The sequence below is a fragment of the Mustela lutreola genome, chromosome 4 (genome assembly GCF_030435805.1).
Source record: "Mustela lutreola isolate mMusLut2 chromosome 4, mMusLut2.pri, whole genome shotgun sequence".
In the NCBI taxonomy this organism is placed as follows: domain Eukaryota; kingdom Metazoa; phylum Chordata; class Mammalia; order Carnivora; family Mustelidae; genus Mustela; species Mustela lutreola.
Genome location: NC_081293.1, coordinates 97344513 through 97368408, shown reverse-complemented (window position 1 = coordinate 97368408; position 23896 = coordinate 97344513). Strand labels below are relative to the sequence as shown.

Below are 23896 nucleotides of genomic sequence, written 5' to 3'. Positions count from 1 at the left end.
TAAAGTCCAAAATCCCCAAACATAAATGTGAACATCTTCACAGCCTGGCTCCAGCTTTATCTCCAGCAGTCTCCTCAAGTGAATCCTAAACTCGAATTGCCATTCCAAAATCATCGTCTCCAAGTATGTCATGGATGTTCCAGCAAATCTACATCCCTCCCCACAGCTTCAGACAAAAGATGATGGATGTGAAATGCAAAGTGAAAACAGGCATTAAAGCACAGAATAAATTAATGTCTGTTTACTCTTCAGGATGTGATTACAGATTAGTGTTTCCAATTTCTTTATTCCGCCATATTGAATTTGTAACTGTTAGGAGAAAATAGGAGGTGTCTAGAAGTTTAATATGGGTCTTTGGTTAGCTTATACAGCAGCATTTGGCTTAAATATCAAACCCGAGCTTTCAGATGCCAGAGATAAAACCATTTATAAAGGAAGAAAGCTTCTGCTCCAGAGACTCACATCCATGACGTGAAGCAAATACCCAACTCCCTCCTTCCTCTCTCTACAGAAGCACCACAACAGCCAAGGTTCCTGGGATTTGACCAAATTAATTGCTGGAAGCATAGGGATTCCTATTTTTCCCTTAGGAAATAACCATCCAACTACCGAAACCAATCAACTGAGTCCTTCAACTCTATTTCAAAAACTAACAAGAATCACCAACATTTAAGTGAAACCAATGGAGTGATAAAAATGTTCCAGGGATGTCTGGGAGGCTCATTTAAGCATCCAACTTGTGACTTCAGCTCAAGTCATGATCTCAGAGTTGTGGGATTAAGACCTACATTGGGCTTTGCACTCACTGTGGAGCCTGCCTGAGATTCTCTCTCTCTCCCTCTGCCCCATTCCTCCACGCTCTCTCTCTCAAATAAATGAATAAATCTTTTAAAAAAGGATTCCAAAAAGAACTAATCCCTAAAAAGTAAGAATTTCTGAAAGAAATAAAAAGAACTTTTAAATGGATTATAATTATTATAATCAACAAGACTAAAGAAAATACTGCCTTCTTTAAAAAAAAAAAACAGTTGAAAAGAAAGACTAGAAGAAACAGGAGGAAGAGAAGGAAGGAAAGAACCAGCATTTTTGGAAATTAAAAACAATGTGGCTGAAATAAAACATAGAAACAGATGAATAAATAGTAAAGTGGATATGCATATGAGAAAAATTTCAATTAGTGATTTGGAAGATCATAAGAAGTCTCCCACAGTAGAATAAAAGGAACAAAAAATAGGTCTTGGCAAAAACACTAAGAAAAAAAAAACATACGGAATCAAGCATGTAGTGTAAGAAACAAAATTAGCATTCTCTAACAACAGTGTGATGTCCAGCAAAACATTTAGGAAATTATTAAAATACATATGAGTTTACTAAACCAGATGGAAACAATATCAACATAAAAATCAGTAGCTATCTCACACGCTAACAATCACAAATTAGAAGACAAAGCCCATAAAGATTTCATTCAGAATTCAAGCAACACTCACATAATAACAAAGAATAAAGATAAAGTAAATGTGCAAAAGATATTTTTAGAATAACTGTCAATCTTACAAAGGACCTATAATAAGGCTTAAATCCTAGAAAAACACCATGTTCCTGGTTAGAAAGATTTGATATTGTAAAACTGAATTTGCCCCAAATTAATTTATAAATTAAAGACCATCCCTCATCCTTCTAAAATCTATATAAAATAGATTCATGAAATGAGCAAGGTCATTTTTAAAAAAGAAGAAAATCTGGCCTGACATACTATGCAAATAGGATAATTAAAACTCAGCAAGAAACTAATCCAGAGATATATAGACTGGACTGTAAACAGAATAGAGAATCCAGAAAAATATCCATACACATATGACATTTATCATGATAATAGTTCTATCTCAAACCAGCAGGAAACAAGACTAACAACAATCAATGTCATTGGGATACATGGCTTTTTACCTGGTTTAAAACAAAAAATAACAAAGTTATTTTAGAATCTTATATCATAGACAAAAATTCTTGGTATAATAAAGAGCTAAAAACAAAGGTATAGGGGAGTCTGAGTGGCTCAGTGGGTTAAGCCTCTGCCTTTGGCTCAAGTCATGATCTCAGGGTCCTGGAATCGAGCCCCATATCGGGCTCTCTGCTCGGCAAAGAGCCTGCTTCCCCCTTCTCTGCCTACCTCTCTGCCTACTTATGATCCCTCTCTCTTGCTGTCAAATAAATAAATTAAAAAAAAAAAAAACCAGATCTAAAAAATGTCAAAGAAATAGCAAATACAGATATTTTAATAACTTTTTAAAAAAGATTTTATTTATCCATTGGACAGACAGTAGTAGCAGACACAAGTAGGCAGAGAGGCATGCAGAGAGAGAGGAAGGGAAGCAGGCTCCCTGCTGAGCAGAGAGCCCGATGCGGGGCTCGATCCTCGATCCCGGGACCCTGGGATCATGACCCGAGCCGAAGGCAGAGGCTTTAACCCCCTGAGCCACCCAGGCGCCCCAGATATTTTAATAACTTTGAGTGTGCAGGTCTTCTTACAGAAGACACAAAGTTCAGGTGCCATAAAAGAAAAAAACTGACTTATTTGACCACATTAAAAACCAAAATGTGTTTGGTAAAATAAATAAATAAATAAGTTCTTTTTGAAAAGCATCACTCAGGGGAACAAGACTACTGTTTATAAATAGAAAAGGGGTTAAAATCCCTTTTCTACAATATACAAAAGTAAGGACTCCTTGAAATCTAATAGATATTTAACAGTTAAGATGAATCAACCTAAAAAATTCCCATTCTCAGTTTTAATCTAGGAAATGAAAGTACTAGTGCTAACATTTATGAAATGCAAATGTCACTTCTTTTTGAATCAGATTAGTAAAAAGAAAGCAGCAGAAACCAGTAACATCTAGTATGGGCAATGATGTGAAAATATAGCATTCTCCATTCAGTTTTGACTGGAGTATAAATCAGCACAGCCTTTTGGGGAGCATTTTGGTAGTTTTCCCTGAACTTTAAATTGTGCTTACCTGCTCAACCAAAAATCATACTTCAAGGAATTTATTCTAGAAAAACTTGCACATTGTCTTACTCTGTGCATCTAAACATTTCAAGTCACATACGTGCCTTTTACAAAAATGTGTTATTCCCACATACCAATATGTATTCTTTGACAATAGTTAGATATTTAAGTAATTCATCATTAGTATCATAACATATAATATATAAATAAGGGTTTGAAAACAAATTCTTTAAGATAATTTCTCTCAAAATACTGACCACACTGCCCACCACTGCATACCCTTAACCACTGCATACTAAATATTTACATGGAAATTCTCTGTCTCCATTTTTAGGTACAATGTGCAACCTTATTGTGTCCATTGAGTCAAAAATGGTTCTCTGCTAATGACCAGTGCAGTAGGTAAAAAAATAACCCCTCAAAGGTGTCCACAGCCTAATCTCCAGAAACTGTCAATGTGTTAACTGTACACAGCAATAAGGGCCTTCTAAGTATAATTAAATCAAGGCGTTTGAGATGTGGTAATTATCCTGGGAAATCTGGCTGGGCCCAGTACAATCACAAGGGTCCTTAAAAGAGCAAAGTGGAGGTAGAGGAATCTGTTTCAAAGTGATGGATAGTAGGAGAAAGACTCAAATGTCCACTGCTGGCTTTAAAAGATGGAAGGAAGCCATGAGCGCGAGTACATGCACAGTTTCTAGAAGCTGGAAAAGGCAAGGAAGTTAGTTCTCCCCCACAGCCCCCAATGGAATTTCACCCTGCAGACATTTTGACTTTTAGCCCAGTGAGACCTATTTCAGATTTCAGACCTCCAGAGTTATAATAAATTTGTATTGTTTTAAGCAGTTACATAAAAAAAAAATTGTTTTAGCAATAACTGAAAACGAATACAATCAGACACTGTATCAGGTGATACAAGCACTAACACATGCTCTTGCCTTTGAGATCACAGCTCTTCCAGTGGAGGAAATAGGTACAAATTATAATTCTTCAGATAGATATTAAATGTCAAAGTATAAGACTCTCTGATTCTTTTTAATTATGTATAATTTCATTATATCTGCTGATACACTTTCACTTTAGAACTCCTCAGATGCCTGCACGTAATATAAAATTGACCTTGGTGGTTGGATATTATTGGATGAGAGTAAATAAACTTACAACTTTGTCCTAAATATCTTAGTCTTTGCTATTAAGGCATTCTTCATATCTTCCTGGATTCTGTAGGTAATGTTATAAAATTATTTATTATTAAAATACAGATAAAAGGGACACTCAATTTCTATATTTCACTGTCAGCTTCACTTAAGAGTTTGGCAGACATTCATTATAACACATTATTGAGCATTTATGCATAAAACATAGTTTATGTAGTAGACTTTTGAATCTTGAAATTTTTAGAAAGTAAGCAAAATGTTTGTGTCACTTGGAACTTCCGAAATGGATTTTAACAAATAAACTACGTGGGAATTTCCCACTGAGGAAGAGAATTGCTGGCACTGCCTACAGGTGTTAGGGCCTCACTTACAACAGCCCTTGAATCCCTGGTGGGCAGAGACAGGAAACGTTTGTGAATATGCAAGTGTCGGAAAACTTCAAATTGAACTTAGCTGCTGCCTCCTGAAAAGTCTGCTGCCGTGGGTGGGGGTGGGGGGTGTTGCCAACATGATGAGCATAGGAACCCCAAATGAGCTGGAATCCATGGGAAGAAAGCAGAAAACCAGGCAAGAGAATGTCTTTTTGTCCCCTTCCCACCTTGGTGACTCCCTCTAGTGCCTCCCGTGTGCACAATTCAAATAGGAAGTCAGAAGGCGAAGCAGCAATGTGGTTTCCAGTCCCAACTCCAACATCACTGAGCAGAGCACAAAAGCATGGATGTGCCCCTCAGAAACAGCTCAGCAGTTGGTTCAGTCCTTCCACAATGCACGTCCATCGATACGCTTTCCTATAAACACCAACAGCACAGCTGTGTGCACGTAACAAGATGCCCATGAATTTGTATTAGTACAGATGATGTCATATCAGTATAAACGAAGACACCCTCCCTTCAAAATCAATGGAGACCAAGATCTCAACAATCTCAGTATCTATTCCTATGCAATTCTACTCTCCAAATTTGGCCCCAGTCCCATCTGCATTTTCTCTTACCTAACTACTAATTGGAGAATCATCTCAAGAAAGCTATAAAATACAAAGAGGAAAATACACAAACTGCTTCGCTATTTACGCAACTGGTCACAAGGATGTCACTGACGTTTACAACTTCCTTCTTTCACTGTCTGTCCCAAGCTTTCTCTATCCTCAGCCAAAAGTTTAGTGAGTCCGTGTTCTGATCTGGTGAGGCAGCCCAAACATTCACTCCTGATGTGTCTGAATCCGGTTTTGATGTAACTTCTATTATTCGATTTGGAACTACTAAGTCGAGGCTCCCAAGAAAATGCACTGGGTTTCAGACACGGTTCTCCCTGGCCTCATGGAATGGTTACCAACCCTATTTTCCCTTGGTAATCAGGATCAATTACTTCAGCCAGCAGCAACCACCTGTGTTACTTGTTGCTCCAGTGGCATTTAAATCCCTAACAAGTCAGGTGGCTGCCTCATCTTCAATTCAATGAATCGGTACTGTGCCACCTGATAGAGGCCTTCTTTCCTTATGAAGCGTGGCTAGCAAACCCCTAGAGCTTAAAGTTGTAGAGGGAGAAGCCAAAATGCTGATAATGGGCTTTCAGACATTATCATTCACAGAGCCATTCCTAACTCCTTGATTTCCTGAGCCATGTATTTTGGCCACAGGGGAGACAGCAACCAGACATTGGACTCTGATTCCAAGCGGAACTGCATTCTGGAAGACGGCAACCGTCCTTCCTGCTATAGTCTCCATTCCACTCATCCACTGGGAAAGCTGCTTCTGAGTGATGAGATAAGGAGTAAGACAAGTTAACTTCACAGCCTGGAGCCAATGGCTGCACATTTTAGTTGTGAGACGCTGCACAAAGTTGTACAGAAGTACCATGATCACAGATAATACATTCTGCGAATCCATGGATGGCGGTCCTGGCAGAAGCATTAGGGGCAGGGAAGGCAAATCGGTATCAGGATTACATATCAGTATTGGTGGGGAAATCGTGACCCCTATGATGGCATGGGTCCCAAGTAATCAACCCACCATGCGATTGGAAGGGCAGGCACGAAACAAGACACAACCCTTGGGGAGTAGTAATCTATGTTGCTGAGCCCATCCACAGCCTCTACCCCTGTGCCATGGCTATGCTGTGCCTGGGCCCATTGAGCAGGGACTGTGGTGGCTGAGAAAAGAGGCTTACCGACATCCATTAAAAAAATGTGTCATTTTGTTTGCCTGAGAGGTACTAATGAGATGAACATGGGACACAATTATCTTCACACTCTACACCTATGCAGGGGAGGGAGGCAATAGGTTATAAATAAGACATTTGAAGCCTAGAGAGATTTGGCAATTTCAAGGAAGTAATTTCAAGGAATTTCCTTCCTTGGGGCAAGTTCCTTGCCCCAAGTCACAGAAGAGAAACCAAAAGAGCAAGAACTCTCCCCCAAATCTGTTTGATTCTAGACTACACAATCTCTCACTATTCTAGTGTCTCTAAAAGAAGCAAGAACAGGAACCAGAAATGAAACTGAAACAGAGAAAGGACATGATTACATTATCAATAAGGCTAAAAAAAAAAAAAAAAACAACCAAAGCCCTAGTTTTTAAAAGTGAGGCTCTTGGGGCATGTGGATGGTTCAGTCGGTTAAGCAGCTGCCTTTAGTTCAGATCACAATCTCAGTGTCCTGGGATTGAGCCCCATGTTGGGCCCCCTGCTCAGTGGGGAGCCTGCTTCTCCCTCTCCTTTTGCCCCTCCCCATGCTTATGCTCTCTCTCTCAAATAAATAAATAAAATATTTAAAAAAAAAAAAAAAAGCGAAAGTTTGGGTGGCTCAGTCGATTAAGCATCTGCCTTCAGCTCAGGTCATGATCTAAGGGTCTTGGGATCAAATCCGTCATCGGGCTCCCTGCTCAGCAGGAAGCCTGCTTCTCCTTCTCCCTCCGCCATTCCCCTGCTTATGTTTTCTCTCTCTCTCTCTCTCTCTCTCTCTCTATATATATATATATATATATATATATAATAAGTAAGTAAAATAGATTAAAAGTTTTTGAAAGCTAAAAAATTAAAATTAAAAAACAAAAGTGAGGCTCCTCACCAAGGTCAGTGTTGCAAAGAACTGAACAGACAAGGCAAGAGGTTAAAATAGACTAATAGAAAATCATTTATCACTTTTTAGCTGAGACATGGAGATAGTAACCAAATATCACCAGGGCCTGCAGGAATTGCAAGATCAGCATGGTCATCAAAGGATAAGGAGGGGATGGCGGTGGGTGGCAATAAACAGAAGACCAGAAAGGGCTGACCAAAGAGAGAGGAGGCAAGGGAATGTCACTGAAGGTCGTGTTAATGTCACACGTGTATGAAAGAAGTATGCAGAGACTGGATGAGCAAAGTCAAACTTAAATCCAGTATATTCTTGAAGTTCACAAATAAAGGAGAATTTATAATGGTATCTACTTCTAGAACCACTTAGATTATTTTTAAAAACGTGAATTCACCCAGCAACAGTGAGCAGTACATTGGAGACAGTCAAAAACAGGAATTACTAGTGATGGTAGTAGTAATTATAGCAACAGCTTGCATTTCCTGAGGCTGTACATGTACCTATACTGTGCGATGCAGTATTCACGCGTACTCATCTTGCTATCACAAGCCTACAATGGCCAATATTATAGTCACCATTTTACAACTAAGGACACTAAGGGTTAGAGATAGGTAATTCATTCAGGGTTACATAATTAGTGACAGAGACAGTTACCACGGTCTGCTTCCAAAAGCCATGTGCTAGACTAGTGGAGGAGAAAGAGAGGGAGGGAAGCCCAGAGGGAAGGAGGGAACCTGACAGGGAGGGAGGGAAGGAAGAATGGTTGGTGTAAACAAGAGAAGTCAGTCCTTGAAATTAAACAGTTCAGTTCGTAATGGCAATAATTCTTGATCTTAAAGACTCTTGAACAAGAAGTTCGTATGCACCCCATTTAAATGTAGAAAAAGGGAAACAAAACATTGGCCTCGACCCTGACCACTCCCCATCCTACTTACATCTATCCTATTCTCCATAATCTAGGATTTTTCCCCCCTGTGTTCCTCATTGCCTGGCAATTCCGGGTGTTTTATTTATTTATTTATTTTTAAATTTTTGATTTTTTTAAAATTTTTTTTAAAGATTTTATTTATTTATTTATTTGACAGAGAGAAATCACAAGTAGATGGAGAGGCAGGCAGAGAGAGAGAGAGAGAGGGAAGCAGGCTCCCTGCTGAGCAGAGAGCCCGATGCGGGACAAGATTCCAGGACCCTGAGATCATGACCTGAGCTGAAGGCAGCGGCTTAACCCACTGAGCCACCCAGGTGCCCCTAAATTTTATTTTTTATAAACATATATTTTTATCCCCAGGGGTACAGATCTGTGAATCACCAGGTTTACACACTTCACAGCACTCAACAAAGCACATACCCTCCCCAATGTCCATAACCCCACCCCCTTCTCCCAAACCCTCTCCCCCCAGCAACTCTCAGTTTGTTTTGTGAGATTAAGAGTCACTTATGGTTTGTCTCCCTCCCAATCCCATCTTGTTTCATTGATTCTTCTCGTACCCACTTAAGCCCCCATGTTGCATCACCACTTCCTCATATCAGGGAGATCATATGATAGTTGTCTTTCTCTGCTTGACTTATTTCGCTAAGCATGATACGCTCTAGTTCCATCCGTGTTGTCGCAAATGGCAAGATTTCATTTCTTTTGATGGCAGCATAGTATTCCATTGTGTATCTATACCACATTATCTTGATCTATTCATCTGTTGATGGACATCTAGGTTCTTTCCACAGTTTGGCTATTGTGGACATTGCTGCTATAAACATTCAGGTGCACGTGCCCCTTTGGATCACTACGTTTGTATCTTTAGGGTAAATACCCAATAGTGCAATTGCTGGGTCATAGGGCAGTTCTATTTTCAACATTTTGAGGAACCTTCATGCTGTTTTCCAGAGTGGCTGCACCAGCTTGCATTCCCACCAACAGTGTAGGAGGGGTCCCCCTTTCTCCGCATCCTCGCCAGCATCTGTCATTTCCTGACTTGTTGATTTTAGCCATTCTGACTGGTGTGAGGTGATATCACATTGTGGTTTTGATTTGTATTTCCCTGATGCCGAGTGATATGGAGCACTTTTTCATGTGTCTGTTGGCCATCTGGATGTCTTCTTTGCAGAAATGTCTGTTCATGTCTTCTGCCCATTTCTTGATCGGATTATTTGTTCTTTGGGTGTTGAGTTTGCTAAGTTCTTTATAGATTCTGGACACTAGTCCTTTATCTGATATGTCGTTTGCAAATATCTTCTCCCATTCTGTCAGTTGTCTTTTGATTTTGTTAACTGTTTCCTTTGCTGTGCAAAAGCTTTTGATCTTGATGAAATCCCACTAGTTCATTTTTGCCCTTGCTTCCCTTGCCTTTGGCGTTGTTCCTAGGAAGATGTTGCTGCGGCTGAGGTTGAAAAGGTTGCTGCCTGTGTTCTCCTCAAGGATTTTGATGGATTCCTTTCGCACATTGAGGTCCTTCATCCATTTTGAGTCTACTTTTGTGTGTGGTGTAAGGAAATGGTCCAATTTCATTTTTCTGCATGTGGCTGTCCAATTTTCCCAGCACCATTTATTGAAAAGGCTGTCTTTTTTTAATTGGACATTCTTTCCTGCTTTGTCGAAGATTAGTTGACTGTGGAGTTGAGGGTCTATTTCTGGGCTCTCTATTCTGTTCCATTGATCTGTGTGTCTGTTTTTGTGCCAGTACCATGCTGTCTTGATGATGACAGCTTTGTGATAGAGCTTGAAGTCCAGAATTGTGATGCCACCAACGCTGGCTTTCTTTTTCAATATCCCTTTGGCTATTCGAGGTCTTTTCTGGTTCCATATAAATTTTAGCATTATTTGTTCCATTTCTTTGAAAAAGATGGATGGTACTTTGATAGGAATTGCATTAAATGTGTAGATTGCTTTAGGTAGCATAGACATTTTCACAATATTTATTCTTCCAATCCAGGAGCATGGAACATTTTTCCATTTCTTTGAGTCTTCCTCAATTTCTTTCATGAGTACTTTATAGTTTTCTGAGTATAGATTCTGTGCCTCTTTGGTTAGGTTTATTCCTAGGTATCTTATGGTTTTGGGTGCAATTGTAAATGGGATTGACTCCTTAATTTCTCTTTCTTCTGTCTTGCTGTTGGTGTAGAGAAATGCAACTGATTTCTGTGCATTGATTTTATATCCTGAGACTTTACTAAATTCCTGTATAAGTTCTAGAAGTTTTGGAGTGGAGTCTTTTGGGTTTTCCACATATAGTATCATATCATCTGCAAAGAGTGATAATTTTTCTTCTTTGCTGATTTGGATGCCTTTAATTTCCTTTTGTTGTCTGATTGCTGAGGCTAGGACCTCTAGTACTATGTTGAATAGCAGTGGTGATAATGGACATCCCTACTGTGTTCCTGACCTTAGCGGAAAAGCTTTCAGTTTTTCTCCATTGAGAATGATATTTGCAGTGGGTTTCTCATAGATGGCTTTGATGATATTGAAGTATGTGCCCTCTATCCCTAAACTTTGAAGAGTTTTGATCAGGAAGGGATGCTGTACTTTGTCAAATGCTTTTTCAGCATCTATTGAGAGTATCATATGGTTCTTGTTCTTTCTTTTATTGATGTGTTGTATCACATTGACAGATTTGCGGATGTTGAACCAACCTTGCAGCCCTGGAATAAATCCCACTTGGTCGTGGTGAATAATCCTTTGAATGTACTGTTGAATCCTATTGGCTAGTATTTTGTTGAGTATTTTCGCATCTGGGTTCATCAAAGATATTGGTCTATAGCTCTCTTTTTTGATGGGATCCTTGTCTGGTTTTGGGATCAAGGTGATGCTGGCCTCATAAAACGAGTTTGGAAGTTTTCCTTCCATTTCTATTTTTTGGAACAGTTTCAGGAGAATAGGACTTAGTTCTTCTTTAAATGTTTGGTAGAATTCCCCCGGGAAGCCGTCTGGCCCTGGGCTTTTGTTTGTTTGGAGATTTTTAATGACTGTTTCAATCTCCTTACTGGTTATGGGTCTGTTCAGGCTTCCTATTTCTTCCTGGTTCAGTTGTGGTAGTTTATATGTTTCTAGGAATGCATCCATTGCTTCCAGATTGTCAAATTTATTGGCGTAGAGTTGCTCATAGTATGTTCTTATAATAGTTTGTATTTCTTTGGTGTTAGTTGTGATCTCTCCTCTTTCATTCATGATTTTATTTATTTGGGTCCTTTCTCTTTTCTTTTTGATAAGTCGGGCCAGGGGTTTATCAATTTTATTAATTCTTTCAAAGAACCAGCTCCTAGTTTCGTTGATTTGTTCTATTATTTTTTTGGTTTCTATTTCATTGATTTCTTCTCTGATCTTTATGATTTCTCTTCTCCTGTTGGGCTTAGGGTTTCTTTCTTGTTCTTTCTCCAGCTCTTTTAGGTATAGGGTTAGGTTGTGTACCTGAGACCTTTCTTGTTTCTTGAGAAAGGCTTGTCCTGCTATATATTTTCCTCTCAGGACTGCCTTTGTTGTGTCCCACAGATTTTGAACCGTTGTATTTTCATTATCATTTGTTTCCACGATTTTTTTCAATTCTTCTTTAATTTCCCGGTTGACCCATTCATTCTTTAGAAGGATGCTGTTTAGTCTCCATGTATTTGGGTTCTTTTCAAACTTCCTTTTGTGGTTGATTTCTAGATTTAGAGCATTGTGGTCTGAAAATATGCAGGGAATGATCCCAATCTTTTGATACCGGTTGTGTCCTGATTTGGGACCGAGGATGTGATTTATTCTGGAGAATGTTCCATGTGCACTAGAGAAGAATGTGTATTCTGTTGCTTTGGGATGAAATGTTCTGAATATATCTGTGATGTCCATCTGGTCCAGTGTGTCGTTTAAGGCCTTTATTTCCTTGCTGATCTTTTGCTTAGATGATCTGTCCATTTCAGTGAGGGGAGTATTGAAGTACCCTACTATTATTGCATTATTGTTGATGTGTTTCTTTGATTTTGTTATTAATTGGTTTATATAGTTGGCTACTCCCACGTTGGGGGCATAGATATTTAAAATTGTTAAATCTTCTTGTTGGACAGACCCTTTGAGTATGATATAGTGTCCTTCCTCATCTCTTATTATAGTCTTTGGCTTAAAATCTAATTGATCTGATATAAGGATTGCCACTCCTGCTTTCTTCGATGTCCATTAGCATGGTAAATTCTTTTCCACCCCCTCACTTTAAATCTGGAGGTGTCTTCGTGCTTAAAATGAGTTTCTTGGAGGCAACATATAGATGGGTTTTGTTTTTTTATCCATTCTGATACCCTGTGTCTTTTGACAGGGGCATTTAGCCCATTAACATTCAGGGTAACTATTGAGAGATATGAATTTAGTGCCATTGTATTGCCTATAAGGTGACTGTTACTGTATATGGTCTCTGTTCCTTTCTGATCTACCACTTGTAGGCTCTCTCTTTGCTTAGAGGACCCCTTTCAATATTTCCTGTAGAGCTGGTTTGGTGTTTGCAAATTCTTTCAGTTTTTGTTTGTCCTGGAAGCTTTTAATCTCTCCTTCTATTTTCAATGATAGCCTCGCTGGATATAGTATTCTTGGCCGCATGTTTTTCTCGTTTAGTGCTCATGCCAGCTCTTTCTGGCCTGCCAGGTCTCTGTGGATAAGTCAGCTGCCAATCTAATATTTTTACCATTGTATGTTACAGACTTCTTTTCCCGGGCTGCTTTCAGGATTTTCTCTTTGTCACTGAGACTTGTAAATTTTACTATTAGGTGACGGGGTGTGGGCCTATTCTTATTGATTTTGAGGGGCGTTCTCTGAACCTCCTGAATTTTGATGCTCATTCCCTTTGCCATATTGGGGAAATTCTCCCCAATAATTCTCTCCAGTATACCTTCTGCTCCCCTCTCTCTTTCTTCTTCTTCTGGAATCCCAATTATTCTAATGTTGTTTCGTCTTATGGTGTCACTTATCTCTCGAATTCTCCCCTCGTGGTCCAGTAGCTGTTTGTCCCTCTTTTGCTCAGCTTCTTTATTCTCTGTCATTTGGTCTTCTATATCACTAATTCTTTCTTCTGCCTCATTTATCCTAGCAGTGAGAGCCTCCATTTTTTGTTGCACCTCATTAATAGCTTTTTTTATTTCAACTTGGTTAGATTTTAGTTCTTTTATTTCTCCAGAAAGGGCTTTTATATCTTCCGAGAGGGTTTCTCTAATATCTTCCATGCCTTTTTCGAGCCCGGCTAGTACCTTGAGAATTGTCATTCTGAACTCTAGATCTGACATATTACCAATGTCTGTATTGATTAGGTCCCTAGCCTTCGGTACTGCCTCTTGTTCTTTTTTTGTGTTGAATTTTTCCGTCTTGTCATTTTGTCCAGATAAGAGTATATGAAGGAGCAAGTAAAATCCTAAAAGGGTGGCAACAACCCCAGGAAAATATGCTTTAACCAAATTAGAAGAGATCCCAAATCGTGAGGAGGGAGAAAGGGGATAAAAAGAGGTTCAAAAAGTAAGAAAGAAAGAAAAAATATGAAAAAAGAAAAAAAAGAAAAGAATTAAAAAAAGAAAACAAATAAGAAAAATATAAAAAAGAAAAAATATATATATTGGATAAACTAGTTAAAAAACGTTAAAAAATAAAAAGGTAAAAGTTAAAAAAAAATTTACCAGAAGGCGAGAAAAAAAACAAAAAATGAAAAAGAAAAAAATTAAATTAACTGCAAGACTAAAAAAAATCACAGGGAAAAAGCCATGAGTTCCTTGCTTTGCTTTCTCCTCCTCTGGAATTCTGCTGCTCTCCTTGGTATTGAAACCGCACTCCTTGGTAGGTGAAGTTGGTCTTGGCTGGATTTCTTGTTGGTCTTCTGGGGGAGGGGCCTGGGGTAGTGATTCTCAAGTGTCTTTGCCCCAGGCGGAATGGCACCGCCCTTACCAGGGGCCGGGGTGAGTAATCAGCTCGGGTTTGCTTTCAGGAGCTTTTGTTCCCTGAGCGCTTTCTGTAGAGTTCTGGAGGACGGGAATACAAATGGCGGCCTCCTGGTCTCTGGCCTGGAGGAGCCAAGAGCCCAGGGCCCCACTCCCCAGTGCGCCCTCAGAGCACAGCGCCCAGTTACTCCCGTCTGCCTGACCTCCGGCCGCGCTCCGAGCTCACCGAGCCTGCGACAGGTTTAAGGTAACACCGAGCTGTGAGCTTACTGTCAGCTCTGTCTCTGTGGCTGGCTTTCCCGTTCCAATACCTGCAAGCCCTGCGACACTCAGACACCCCCGATCCTTCTGTGACCCTGCGGGACCTGAGGCCACGCTGACCCCGCGTGGGCTTCGCCCCGGTTTAGCCTCTGGAGCGATGTCCCTCAGCAGAACAGACTTTTAAAAGACCCAATTTTGCGCACGCCGTTGCTCCGCCGCTTGCCGGGAGCCGGCCCCTCCCCCCGGGGTCTATCTTCCCGTGGCTTTGGATTCACTTCTCCGCCGGTCCTACCTTTCAGAAAGTGGTTGTTTTTCTGTTTCCAGAATTGCTTTTCTTCTTCTCTTCGATTTGCCGATGGATTTTCAGGTGTTTGCAATCTTTAGATAAGCTATCTAGCTGATTTCCGGCTAGCTGAAGTAGTCTCAGCCTGCTACTTCTCCGCCATCTTGACTCCTCCCCAATTCCCGGTGTTTTAAATCCTTTAAGACACTCTGGCAACAAAATTACTTATGACCTTTTGGATTGAGATCTTGTTTTAGAACCAAAATATTTTAACTTGTACCTGCCAATCTGGATGATGACTCTAAGAGAACAAGTCCCTTATAAGTTTTTCCATCCCTTCTCCAGCCATCGAAAATGCGGCAGTAAATGCCTTCGCCCAGGGATTCTGTAGCCCCGCATGGGTGTGCTGCCGACGTATAAGGGAAGAATGAAACCCTGGATTCAAGTCACTGTACCTGGGATACATCTGTCCACAAACAGAAGCGAGAGCATACATGGAATGGCAAATCCCTCACCTCGCATTTTGTTTCTTCAGGCCACAAACTGGTTCTATTCTTCTTTCTATTGAGCAAATGACTTGCATGTTTTAAGTTTCAGGTTTTGAAATGAGTCTTGTAGCATTTTCTTAAAAATATGCTAATATTTAGCCGAAGTCCTTCATATTTGTTATTTTATTTGATTTCATGATAACCTTAGGAGATCAATATTACTACCATTTCACAGGAAGCTGAGGTTTACTAGCCCTTAAGATAATGGGACTGAAAACAAGGTTTTCTCACCCAAACGTCTTCTAAACCATGAAAGCCCCTAGAAAATTTAACCTTAATAGCCTCCAGAATTTCTTCAAATGGTCTCATCTTTAGCCTTTCTAATTATACTCAAAGTTATATATTGAAAAATTAGGGATACTCTAGCATTTTAAGGATATCATGTGCTTTTTAATGCTTTGTTTATATTCCATATCTCTAAGAAACTTGCTATTAGTACCTTCTATATACAAATAAGGTTCACTTATTTGGACCTTTCTTTTCCTTTAACTCAATATAAAAATTCCTTATTATCTCCTTTGGTTATTCTGTCTGTATTAAGTAAGCCTGTTTCCTACTGTTTATTCCCATAGTTTTCCAAACTTTAAAATTAGAAGCTATCAGAGCTTCCTCTTTTTATTTATTTATTTTTAAGATTTTATTTATTTATTTGACAGACAGAGATCACAAGTAGGCAGAGAGGCAGGCAGAGAGAGAGGATGAAGCAGGCTCCCTGCCAAGCAGAGAGCAGGACTCAGGGCTCCATCCCAGGACCCTGGGATCATGACCTGAGCCAAAGGCAGAGGCTTTAACCCACTGAGCCACCCAGGCACCCCAGAGCTTCCTCTTTTTAAAGATAGTCCAAATTCCAAAATATCAGATGATACGAGTCACAGTACCTGGAATTAATAAGTTGTTGAATGAGGTTTTCAACAAAGTTTGTTGGACCCCTTTACAAATTATCCTACTTCTGCCCTAGAGTTCCCTCAAATTCACACTGATTCTGTCTTGGCAATATAAAATTCCCCTACTAGAAAGAAAACCCACTTGTATTCTTAAGCAGAAATAATCCGTTTTTCTGCTATTATAAGCTAATGAAACTCATCAATAGTTTGTCTTTTCTTTATGACTTGCATCATCATGGTACTTTTTATTACAAATTCTACTCCTCTGGAAGTCTGTTCCAGAGATTTAATTCAGATATATACTGTCAAGATTTTTCTTACTCTTCTTTTCTCAGCTCAAAGAATTTTTTGTATCTACTATACATAAAGCATCTTGTGAAATCAGCTTTTTAAAGATTTTATTTACTTATTTTGGAAGCAAAAGAAAGCTCGGGTGGGGAAGGGGCAGAAGGCAAGGGAGAGAATCTCAAGTAGACTCCCCGCTGAGCTAGGAGCCTGACTGGGGGCTAGATCTCATACGCCTGAGGTCATGACCTGAGCCGAAATCAAAGGTCAGATGCCTGACCAACTGAGCCACCCAGGCACCCTGAGACCTCTTTTATACAGTGTTGTTTCACTGTATTTTTGTTTAATTATTACAATTATTTATTTTGCAACAATTTTGAAGAGTTTAAAAAAAAACCAAAAACCAGGAAGAGTTCTTACTACTCTTTACCTAGCTTTGCTTTATTTGAATTTTACTAGATTTTCCCCTAATGTCGTTTCTCTATACAAGGATCTAATTCAGCATTACATCATCAACATCATCACTGGGGATGGTACCAGGCTGCAGAGTTAAAGTGTGTCTGCCAGCTTTCTCTTCTGTCAAGTTATTATTCTTCCTATCATTGCTCAAATATTTGGGAGAGGATGGTGACATTCTGAAAATACTCTGCTCCTTATTAAACATTCACCCACCAATGTAAGCATTCAGTGGTGGATTTTGCCTACTGTAATTACTATTGTGATGTTCTAACAGTGGTTTTCTATTTCCTTCATTCTTCTACATGCATTAACTGAAATATTTCTGCAAGAAAGACTTATTTCTTCATCTCACATATTCATGTATTTAATCAGTCATTAGTCAGTGTGAACAAATAAATAGTTTTTTTATTTGAGCTGTAATTCAAATACTTTGGGGGTTTATGCTCTTGCTTGAATCATTTGTTATTCCATTTGTTCTAACTCAGGCCATTGGAAGCTTTTTCAGTTTAGCTCCTATATCCTCCTGGTGTGTCCCTATACTTTTTGTTTTAGTACTGCCATATTTTCTGGCATCACCTGATATCCAGGGCTTATCTTGAATTTTCCTCCACAATCCCTGGAATCAACTATTACTTCAAGAAGCTCTGATACTATTTAATAAGAGGATAATATTAAAAAGCAAGATCTGGGAGTTAAGTATGTTCATGATTACTATGGAAACACTGCTCCTAGGAACCTCACACATATGAATACCTTTTAATGCACACACGTATATCTGTATTTATTTCTGTATTTATTTATCTGTATATATTTAAAACACACACACACACACACACACACACACACACGGTTGATATTGATATCTCTGACTCCAATCTAGCACCACATGGCTCTTTCTATTATTACTGTGTTTATTTCTAAATGCTTTGACAACAAAAGAAACCTGGCTTTCATTATCTACAGTAGATCTGCCCATCTGTTCAATCCTATTATACATGTAAAGTAGTTTCAGAATTGCTAACCCATGCCCACTTGAAAAACAAAGTTACCAACCATAATGTGTGTCATCATTTTTGTCTTTAGCCTTACAGTATCCAGTCAAAACTCTGGTTTCCAAAGTCACTTAGGTCAGCTCCTTTCTTCCCTATTTCTTTCAGTGTAGTTTATCATTCATGAGTCACAGTCAAGATAGCGCATTTTTGGTCTTCTTGACATCCTGGTTGATTTTTTTATTAATTTACATAGTCTTCATACTATGGAGTGGTATAAATTTCTGTATTGACCACCATAGCACCACACAGAACAGTGCAATCACCCCCAAAATTCCTGTGTGCTGCCCCTTTGTAATAATCTTTCCCTCAGCTCTTAACCACTATCAATCATTAATCTGTTTTCCAACTCTGCATTTTTGCCTTTTGGGGAATGCTATATAAATGTAATTACATAATATACAGTCTTTTGTTCCTGGCTGCCGTCATATAGCAAAATGAACTTAAAATTTACCTGATGTGTGTGTGTGGTGGGGATAGGGGTGGGAGGGGTGTTTGGCAACTTCCAGAATGATAACATGAGTAGCTCCATAGATTCACTCCTCGATGAAACAATCACAGCTGGTAAAAAATCATTATTAAGAACAACTATTTAAAGTTTCTGTACCAACCCTCCCCTACACCCACACCCACCCCGAGCTCACTATTGCAAAGTCATTACTTCAGACAAGAAATGTTAGAGATATGAGGCTGTCTTCCTCTGCCTAACTCTGACTCATTGAGGCTTTACCCCCAGGAATAACAGGCCAAGAATACTGAGATCCCAGTTATTTTGTCCCATCTTGCTCATAGAACAGAGATTCCATACTGGGAAAGGCAAAAACAAAACGAGAAAATACCAATTCCACCAACTGCCCTGCTTATAAAGCAGGGGTATCATTCTGAGAATCTACCACTGCCCCTGCCTACAGCTCCAGAATAGTGCCTCAGAGACTGCCCACAGAGAGAAGGAAGCAATAAGAATGGAAAGATCAAGAATTCCCCCAAAGGAATTGAATGTATTTGGAAAGAGTATGGAGAAATTGAGGACTAAGGATGCTCTCAAAAACATTAACAGAAGAATGGATAAAGAAGATGTGAGATAGATTTAGATATGTGTGTGTGTTTGTGTGTGTGTGTGTGTGTGAATATTATGTGGCCATCAAAAAAAAAAAAAAAACCCTGAAATCTTTCCATTTGCAATGACATGATGACATGGATGGAACTAGAGGGTATTAAGCTGAGCAAAATAAGTCAATCAGAGAAAGACAATTATCATATAATCTCACTGATATGAGGAATTTGAGAAATAAGACAGGATCATAGGGTAAAGGAGGGAAAAATGAAATAAGACAAAAACAGAGAGGAAGACAAACTATAGGAAACTCTTAATCTCAGGAAACAAACTAAGGGTTCCTGGAGGGGAGAGGGGTAGGATGGTTGGGATGGCTGGATGATGGACACTGGGGAGGATATGTGCTATGGTAAGTGCTATAAATTGTGTAAAACTGATGAATTATAGACCTGTACCCCTAAAACAAATAACACATTATATGTTAATTTAAAAAATAATGAAGATTTGCTGGTAGGCAATTAATAGGAGGATAGTAGCTGTATGAAAGGAAAACAAAAGTAAACTGGAGTCCAGCTTATTTATCAGAGAGAACCAAAGAAAGGAAAAACTAAATAGACCTATTCTTGTAGTCAGAACAAACCACAAAGACAGGCCTCAGAAAACTATCCCCACAAAGGGGAACCAATTTAGTTGGATCAGACTATGGTGCTATTCATGCCCAGAAGCATTCCTAAAAACAACGCAGAAAAACCTGGCAATTAATGGGGCCTAACATCCAGATACGATATCAATCAAGGCAGACAATTTAACAGAGAGATGAGGGAAAGTCAAACAGAGCTCTGCTAAAACCACCGTAATCCTATGCTCAGAATACACATGCCTGAGGCAACACCTCTGAATATAAACATCAGAGTTCAAACTGTAAAGGGGGAGGGTGAGGAGGGATTTCCCTGAATCAGACCAGAAAAGTCATTAAACAAATAAAAAAATAACAACAAGCATTGCAGAGGGGTCGCGAGAGAATATGTACCCCAAATTGCTTGCAATGCATTATCCAAAATGTCCAGTTTAAAAAAAAAAATGATGACACATGCAAAGAAACATGAAAATGTGACTCACACACAAGAAAGAGTAGGCAATAAAAACGACTTCTGAGAGTATCCAGATGTCAGACCTAATGGATAAAGACTTCAAAATAGCCTTATAAGTATGATCGGAAAACTAAAGGAAACCATGCCTAATGAATTACAGGAAAGAATGATGAAAAGGTCTTGCCAAATAGAGAATATCAATAATGGGAAAGAAATTATTTTTAAAGGACCAAATGAAACTTCTGGAGCTGAAAAATAAAATAATTAAAACAAAATATTCACTAGAGGGGCTGAAAAGTAAATTTGAAGTAGAAGAAGAAAGAATGAGTGAACCTGAAGATAAACTGATAAGAGATTACAGAGTCTGAAAAACAGACAGAAAAAAGAATGAAGAAAAATAAAGACTCAGAAAAATGTGATACCATTAAGTATAACAACAGAGGCTAATAAGTATACCAGAAAAGAGGGAAGAAAGGAGCACAAAAATATTTAAATAAAAAGTGGCTAAACATTTCCCAAATTTGATGAAACATTAATCTACACATCTAAGAAGCTCAGTGAGCTCCAGCTAGGATCAGTTTAAAGAAATCCACACCCTGACACATCTTAATCAAAATGTTGAGAACCAAAGACAAAACGGAAATCTTGAAATCAAGAGGAAAATAACTTGGAACAAAAAGGGAACACTAGTAAGACTGGCAGGTGATTTCTCATAAGAAACAATGCACGCCAGGGGCTATTATATTGAAAAGTTTTGAAATTTTTTGAAAAAAAAAAAATCAAGAATCTTACATACATACATCTCGCAAAATTATTTATCAAATAATTATTTTTCAAACAGTTTTTCAAAAATGTAAATGGGTTAACTGGGGTGCCTGGGTGGTGCAGTCAATTCAGCTTCTGACTCTTGGTTTTGGCTCAGGTCATCATCTCACGTTCCCTGCTCAGCAGGGAGTTGGCTTGAGATTCTCTCTCTCCTTCTTCCTTTGTCCCTCCCCCTGTCTAGAATAAATAAACAGAGGTAAATGAACTAAAGATATGCCCAGATAAACAAAAACTGAGAGAATGGGTTGCTAATAGACCTTATAAGACGTATTAAAGGAAGTTCTTCTAGTCCATATGGAAAAAAACCAGTAAAGGTAAATATCAAACATAAAAGAGATAATAAATATATATTTCATCTTTCTGACTCTTAACTAAATATGAAAGAAGTCCTATTAAACATATGTATATATGAGACCAACTCATTATATGAGTTCTTAACTGATTATATGAGGCCAGTACTACCCTGAAACAAAAACCAGACAAGATGTAAGAAAATTACATGCATACATATATACTTTTATGAAAATAGAAAAAAAATCCTCAACAAATTACTAGCAAACCAAATATAGCAATACATAAAATGGATTATACACCATGACTGATTCAAATTTATCTTAGGTATGCAAGTTTGATTTGACATCTGAAAATCAATTACAGTAATACACCATATCAGTAAAAAAAGACAAAAAGTAAAGATCATTTCAATAGATACAGTAAAACAACACTCTTTTCTGATAAAAGCATTCAACAAACAATAAATTTGAAGTAACTTCTTCAATCCTGATTAAAGGCACTTATAAAAAGACCACAGCAAAAGTTATACTTAATGGTGAGAAATTGAATGTTTTGCTCCTTAGATCAGGAACAAGGCAAGAATGTCTGCTCTTGCTACTTCTATTCAATATACTGGGGTTCTACCTAGGAATTCAGGCAAAAATTGAAAGTCACCCAGATTATGTAGGAAGATAGCATGATCTTATAAACAGAAAATTTCCAAAGAATCCACATAGCCCCCTAAAAAATTTTCTTGGCACTAATAAATGAATTCAGCATGACTGAAGGAAAAATCTATTTTATTTCTATGCAGTATTAATTAAAAATATAAACCTAAAATTGAGAAATCAATCCATTTACAATATCATCCAAAAGTAAAATTCTCAAGCACAAAATTGGCCGGAGAAGTACAAGACTTGCATACTGAAACTACAGAATACATTTTGCAGTAAATTAAAGATGAAATAAATGCAAAGACAGTATCTTCAGGATTAGAAGACAATATTGCTAAAATGGCAATATTACCAAAATGATCTGCAGATTCAACACAATTTCTATCAAAATCCCAACTAACTAATTAGCAGAAACTGCCAAGCTACTCCTAAAATTTATGTGGAAATGCAAGGGGAAAAATATCTTGAAAATAAAAAACAAATTTGGGGTACTCACTCTTCATTTCAAAACTATGACAAAGGCACAGATCAAGACAGTGTGGTACTGGCAAAAGAACAGACATACAGATTAATGGAACAGAAGTAAACCCTTACATTTACTATGAATTGATTTTCAACAAGGGTGCCAGAAAATTCAATGCAGGAAAGAACTGTCTTTCAATAATTGGTGGTAGGTCACTGGTTATTTTTATATAAAAGGAAAAAGGTAGACTCCTACCTCACACCATATGCAAAACTAACTCATAGAGTCAATTAAACTAAATGGATTAGAGACCTAAATGTAAAATAAAATTGTTAGAAGAAAACATAATCATAAATCTTTATATCTTTGGATCAAGCAATGGTTTCTTGGATACAACATCAAAAACACAAGCAGCACAAGAAAAAAATAGATAAATGAGACTTCATGAAAATTAAAAGCATCTGTGCTTCAGAGACCATCAAGAAACTATAAAGACATCCTACGGATTGGAAGAAAATATTTGCAAGTCATATATGTGATTAGGGACTTGTATCCAGAAGACACAAAGAACTTTTATAACTCAATAATAATAATGGACAAATAACCTAATTGAAAAATGGGCAAAACATTTGAATACACATTTATCCAAAGTAGGCATGCAAATGGCCAATAATCACTTTAGAGTATTTTTTACATCATTTCATTAGTGACATGCAAATGAAAACTGTAGAGAGATACCACTTCATACCCACTATTATGGATATGAAAGGAAGAAAGGAAAGAAAAAAGTAAAGGAGTAAAGGAGGGAGGGAGAGGGAGAAAGAAAGAAGGAGGAGAAAGGCAGGAAGCCAGGAAGGAAGAGGGAAAGGAAGAAAAAAAGACAGAATGAAAGAAAGGCACAGAGAGAGGGAGGGAGGGAGGGAGGAATAAAGGAAAAAAGAAAGAAAGAGGAAGGAAGGAAGAGAGAGACGGAGGGAGGGGGAGGAGGAGGGGGAGGGAGGGAGGGAGAGAGAGAGAGAGAGAGGAAGGAAGAAAGGAAATATGGGAGGGAAGGAGGGAGGGAGGGAGGAAGGAAAGAAGATAAGCGTTGGCAAGGACATGAAGAAATCGCAACCTTCATGCATTGTTTGTGGGATTGTAAAACAGGGCAGCTACTTTGGAAAACAGTTTAGCAGTTCCTCAAGAAGTTAAACACAGAGTTGTATGAGTCTCCTGGCCATATATGCAATATAATATGCTATATTAAAACACATGTCTACACAAAGCCTGTACTTGAATTTCCATAAAAGCACAATTCATAATAGACAGCATGTGGATATAAACCAAATCCCCATCAACTGAGGAATGCAAGAGTAAAATGTGGTGCATCTATACGAAGGAACATTATTCAGCCATACAAAGGAATGGAGTATATACTAGCACGATGGGAGGCCGTTGAAAACGTGACGCTACAGAGCCACTCACATACACATGTTGAATGATTCTATTTATATGTAATGCACGGACAGGCAAATCCATAAAAACAGAAAGTATATTAGTGGTGACAAGAAGATAAGAAGAGGGTAAAATGGAGAAGAAATGATAATGGGCTTCTTTTAGGGGTTATACAAATATTCTGCAATTAGACAGCAGTGATA

At 38.5% G+C, this 23896-nt stretch overlaps 1 protein-coding gene across 12 annotated transcripts in view; it reads right to left on the bottom strand.

Annotated features, from left to right (window-relative positions):
- Positions 1-23896, bottom strand: part of SUGCT (succinyl-CoA:glutarate-CoA transferase) — an 811293-nt gene that overhangs the window by 344706 nt on the left and 442691 nt on the right. The window contains exon 13 of one of the 12 annotated variants that reach the window (XM_059170571.1): positions 20893-21026. The exons of the other annotated variants lie outside the window; for them this stretch is intronic. Coding sequence (XP_059026554.1) covers positions 20943-21026 — 84 coding nt within the window. The 3' untranslated portion in view covers positions 20893-20942. Of the gene's footprint in view, positions 1-20892; positions 21027-23896 lie in introns of those variants that run through there. 12 annotated transcript variants of the gene reach the window in all.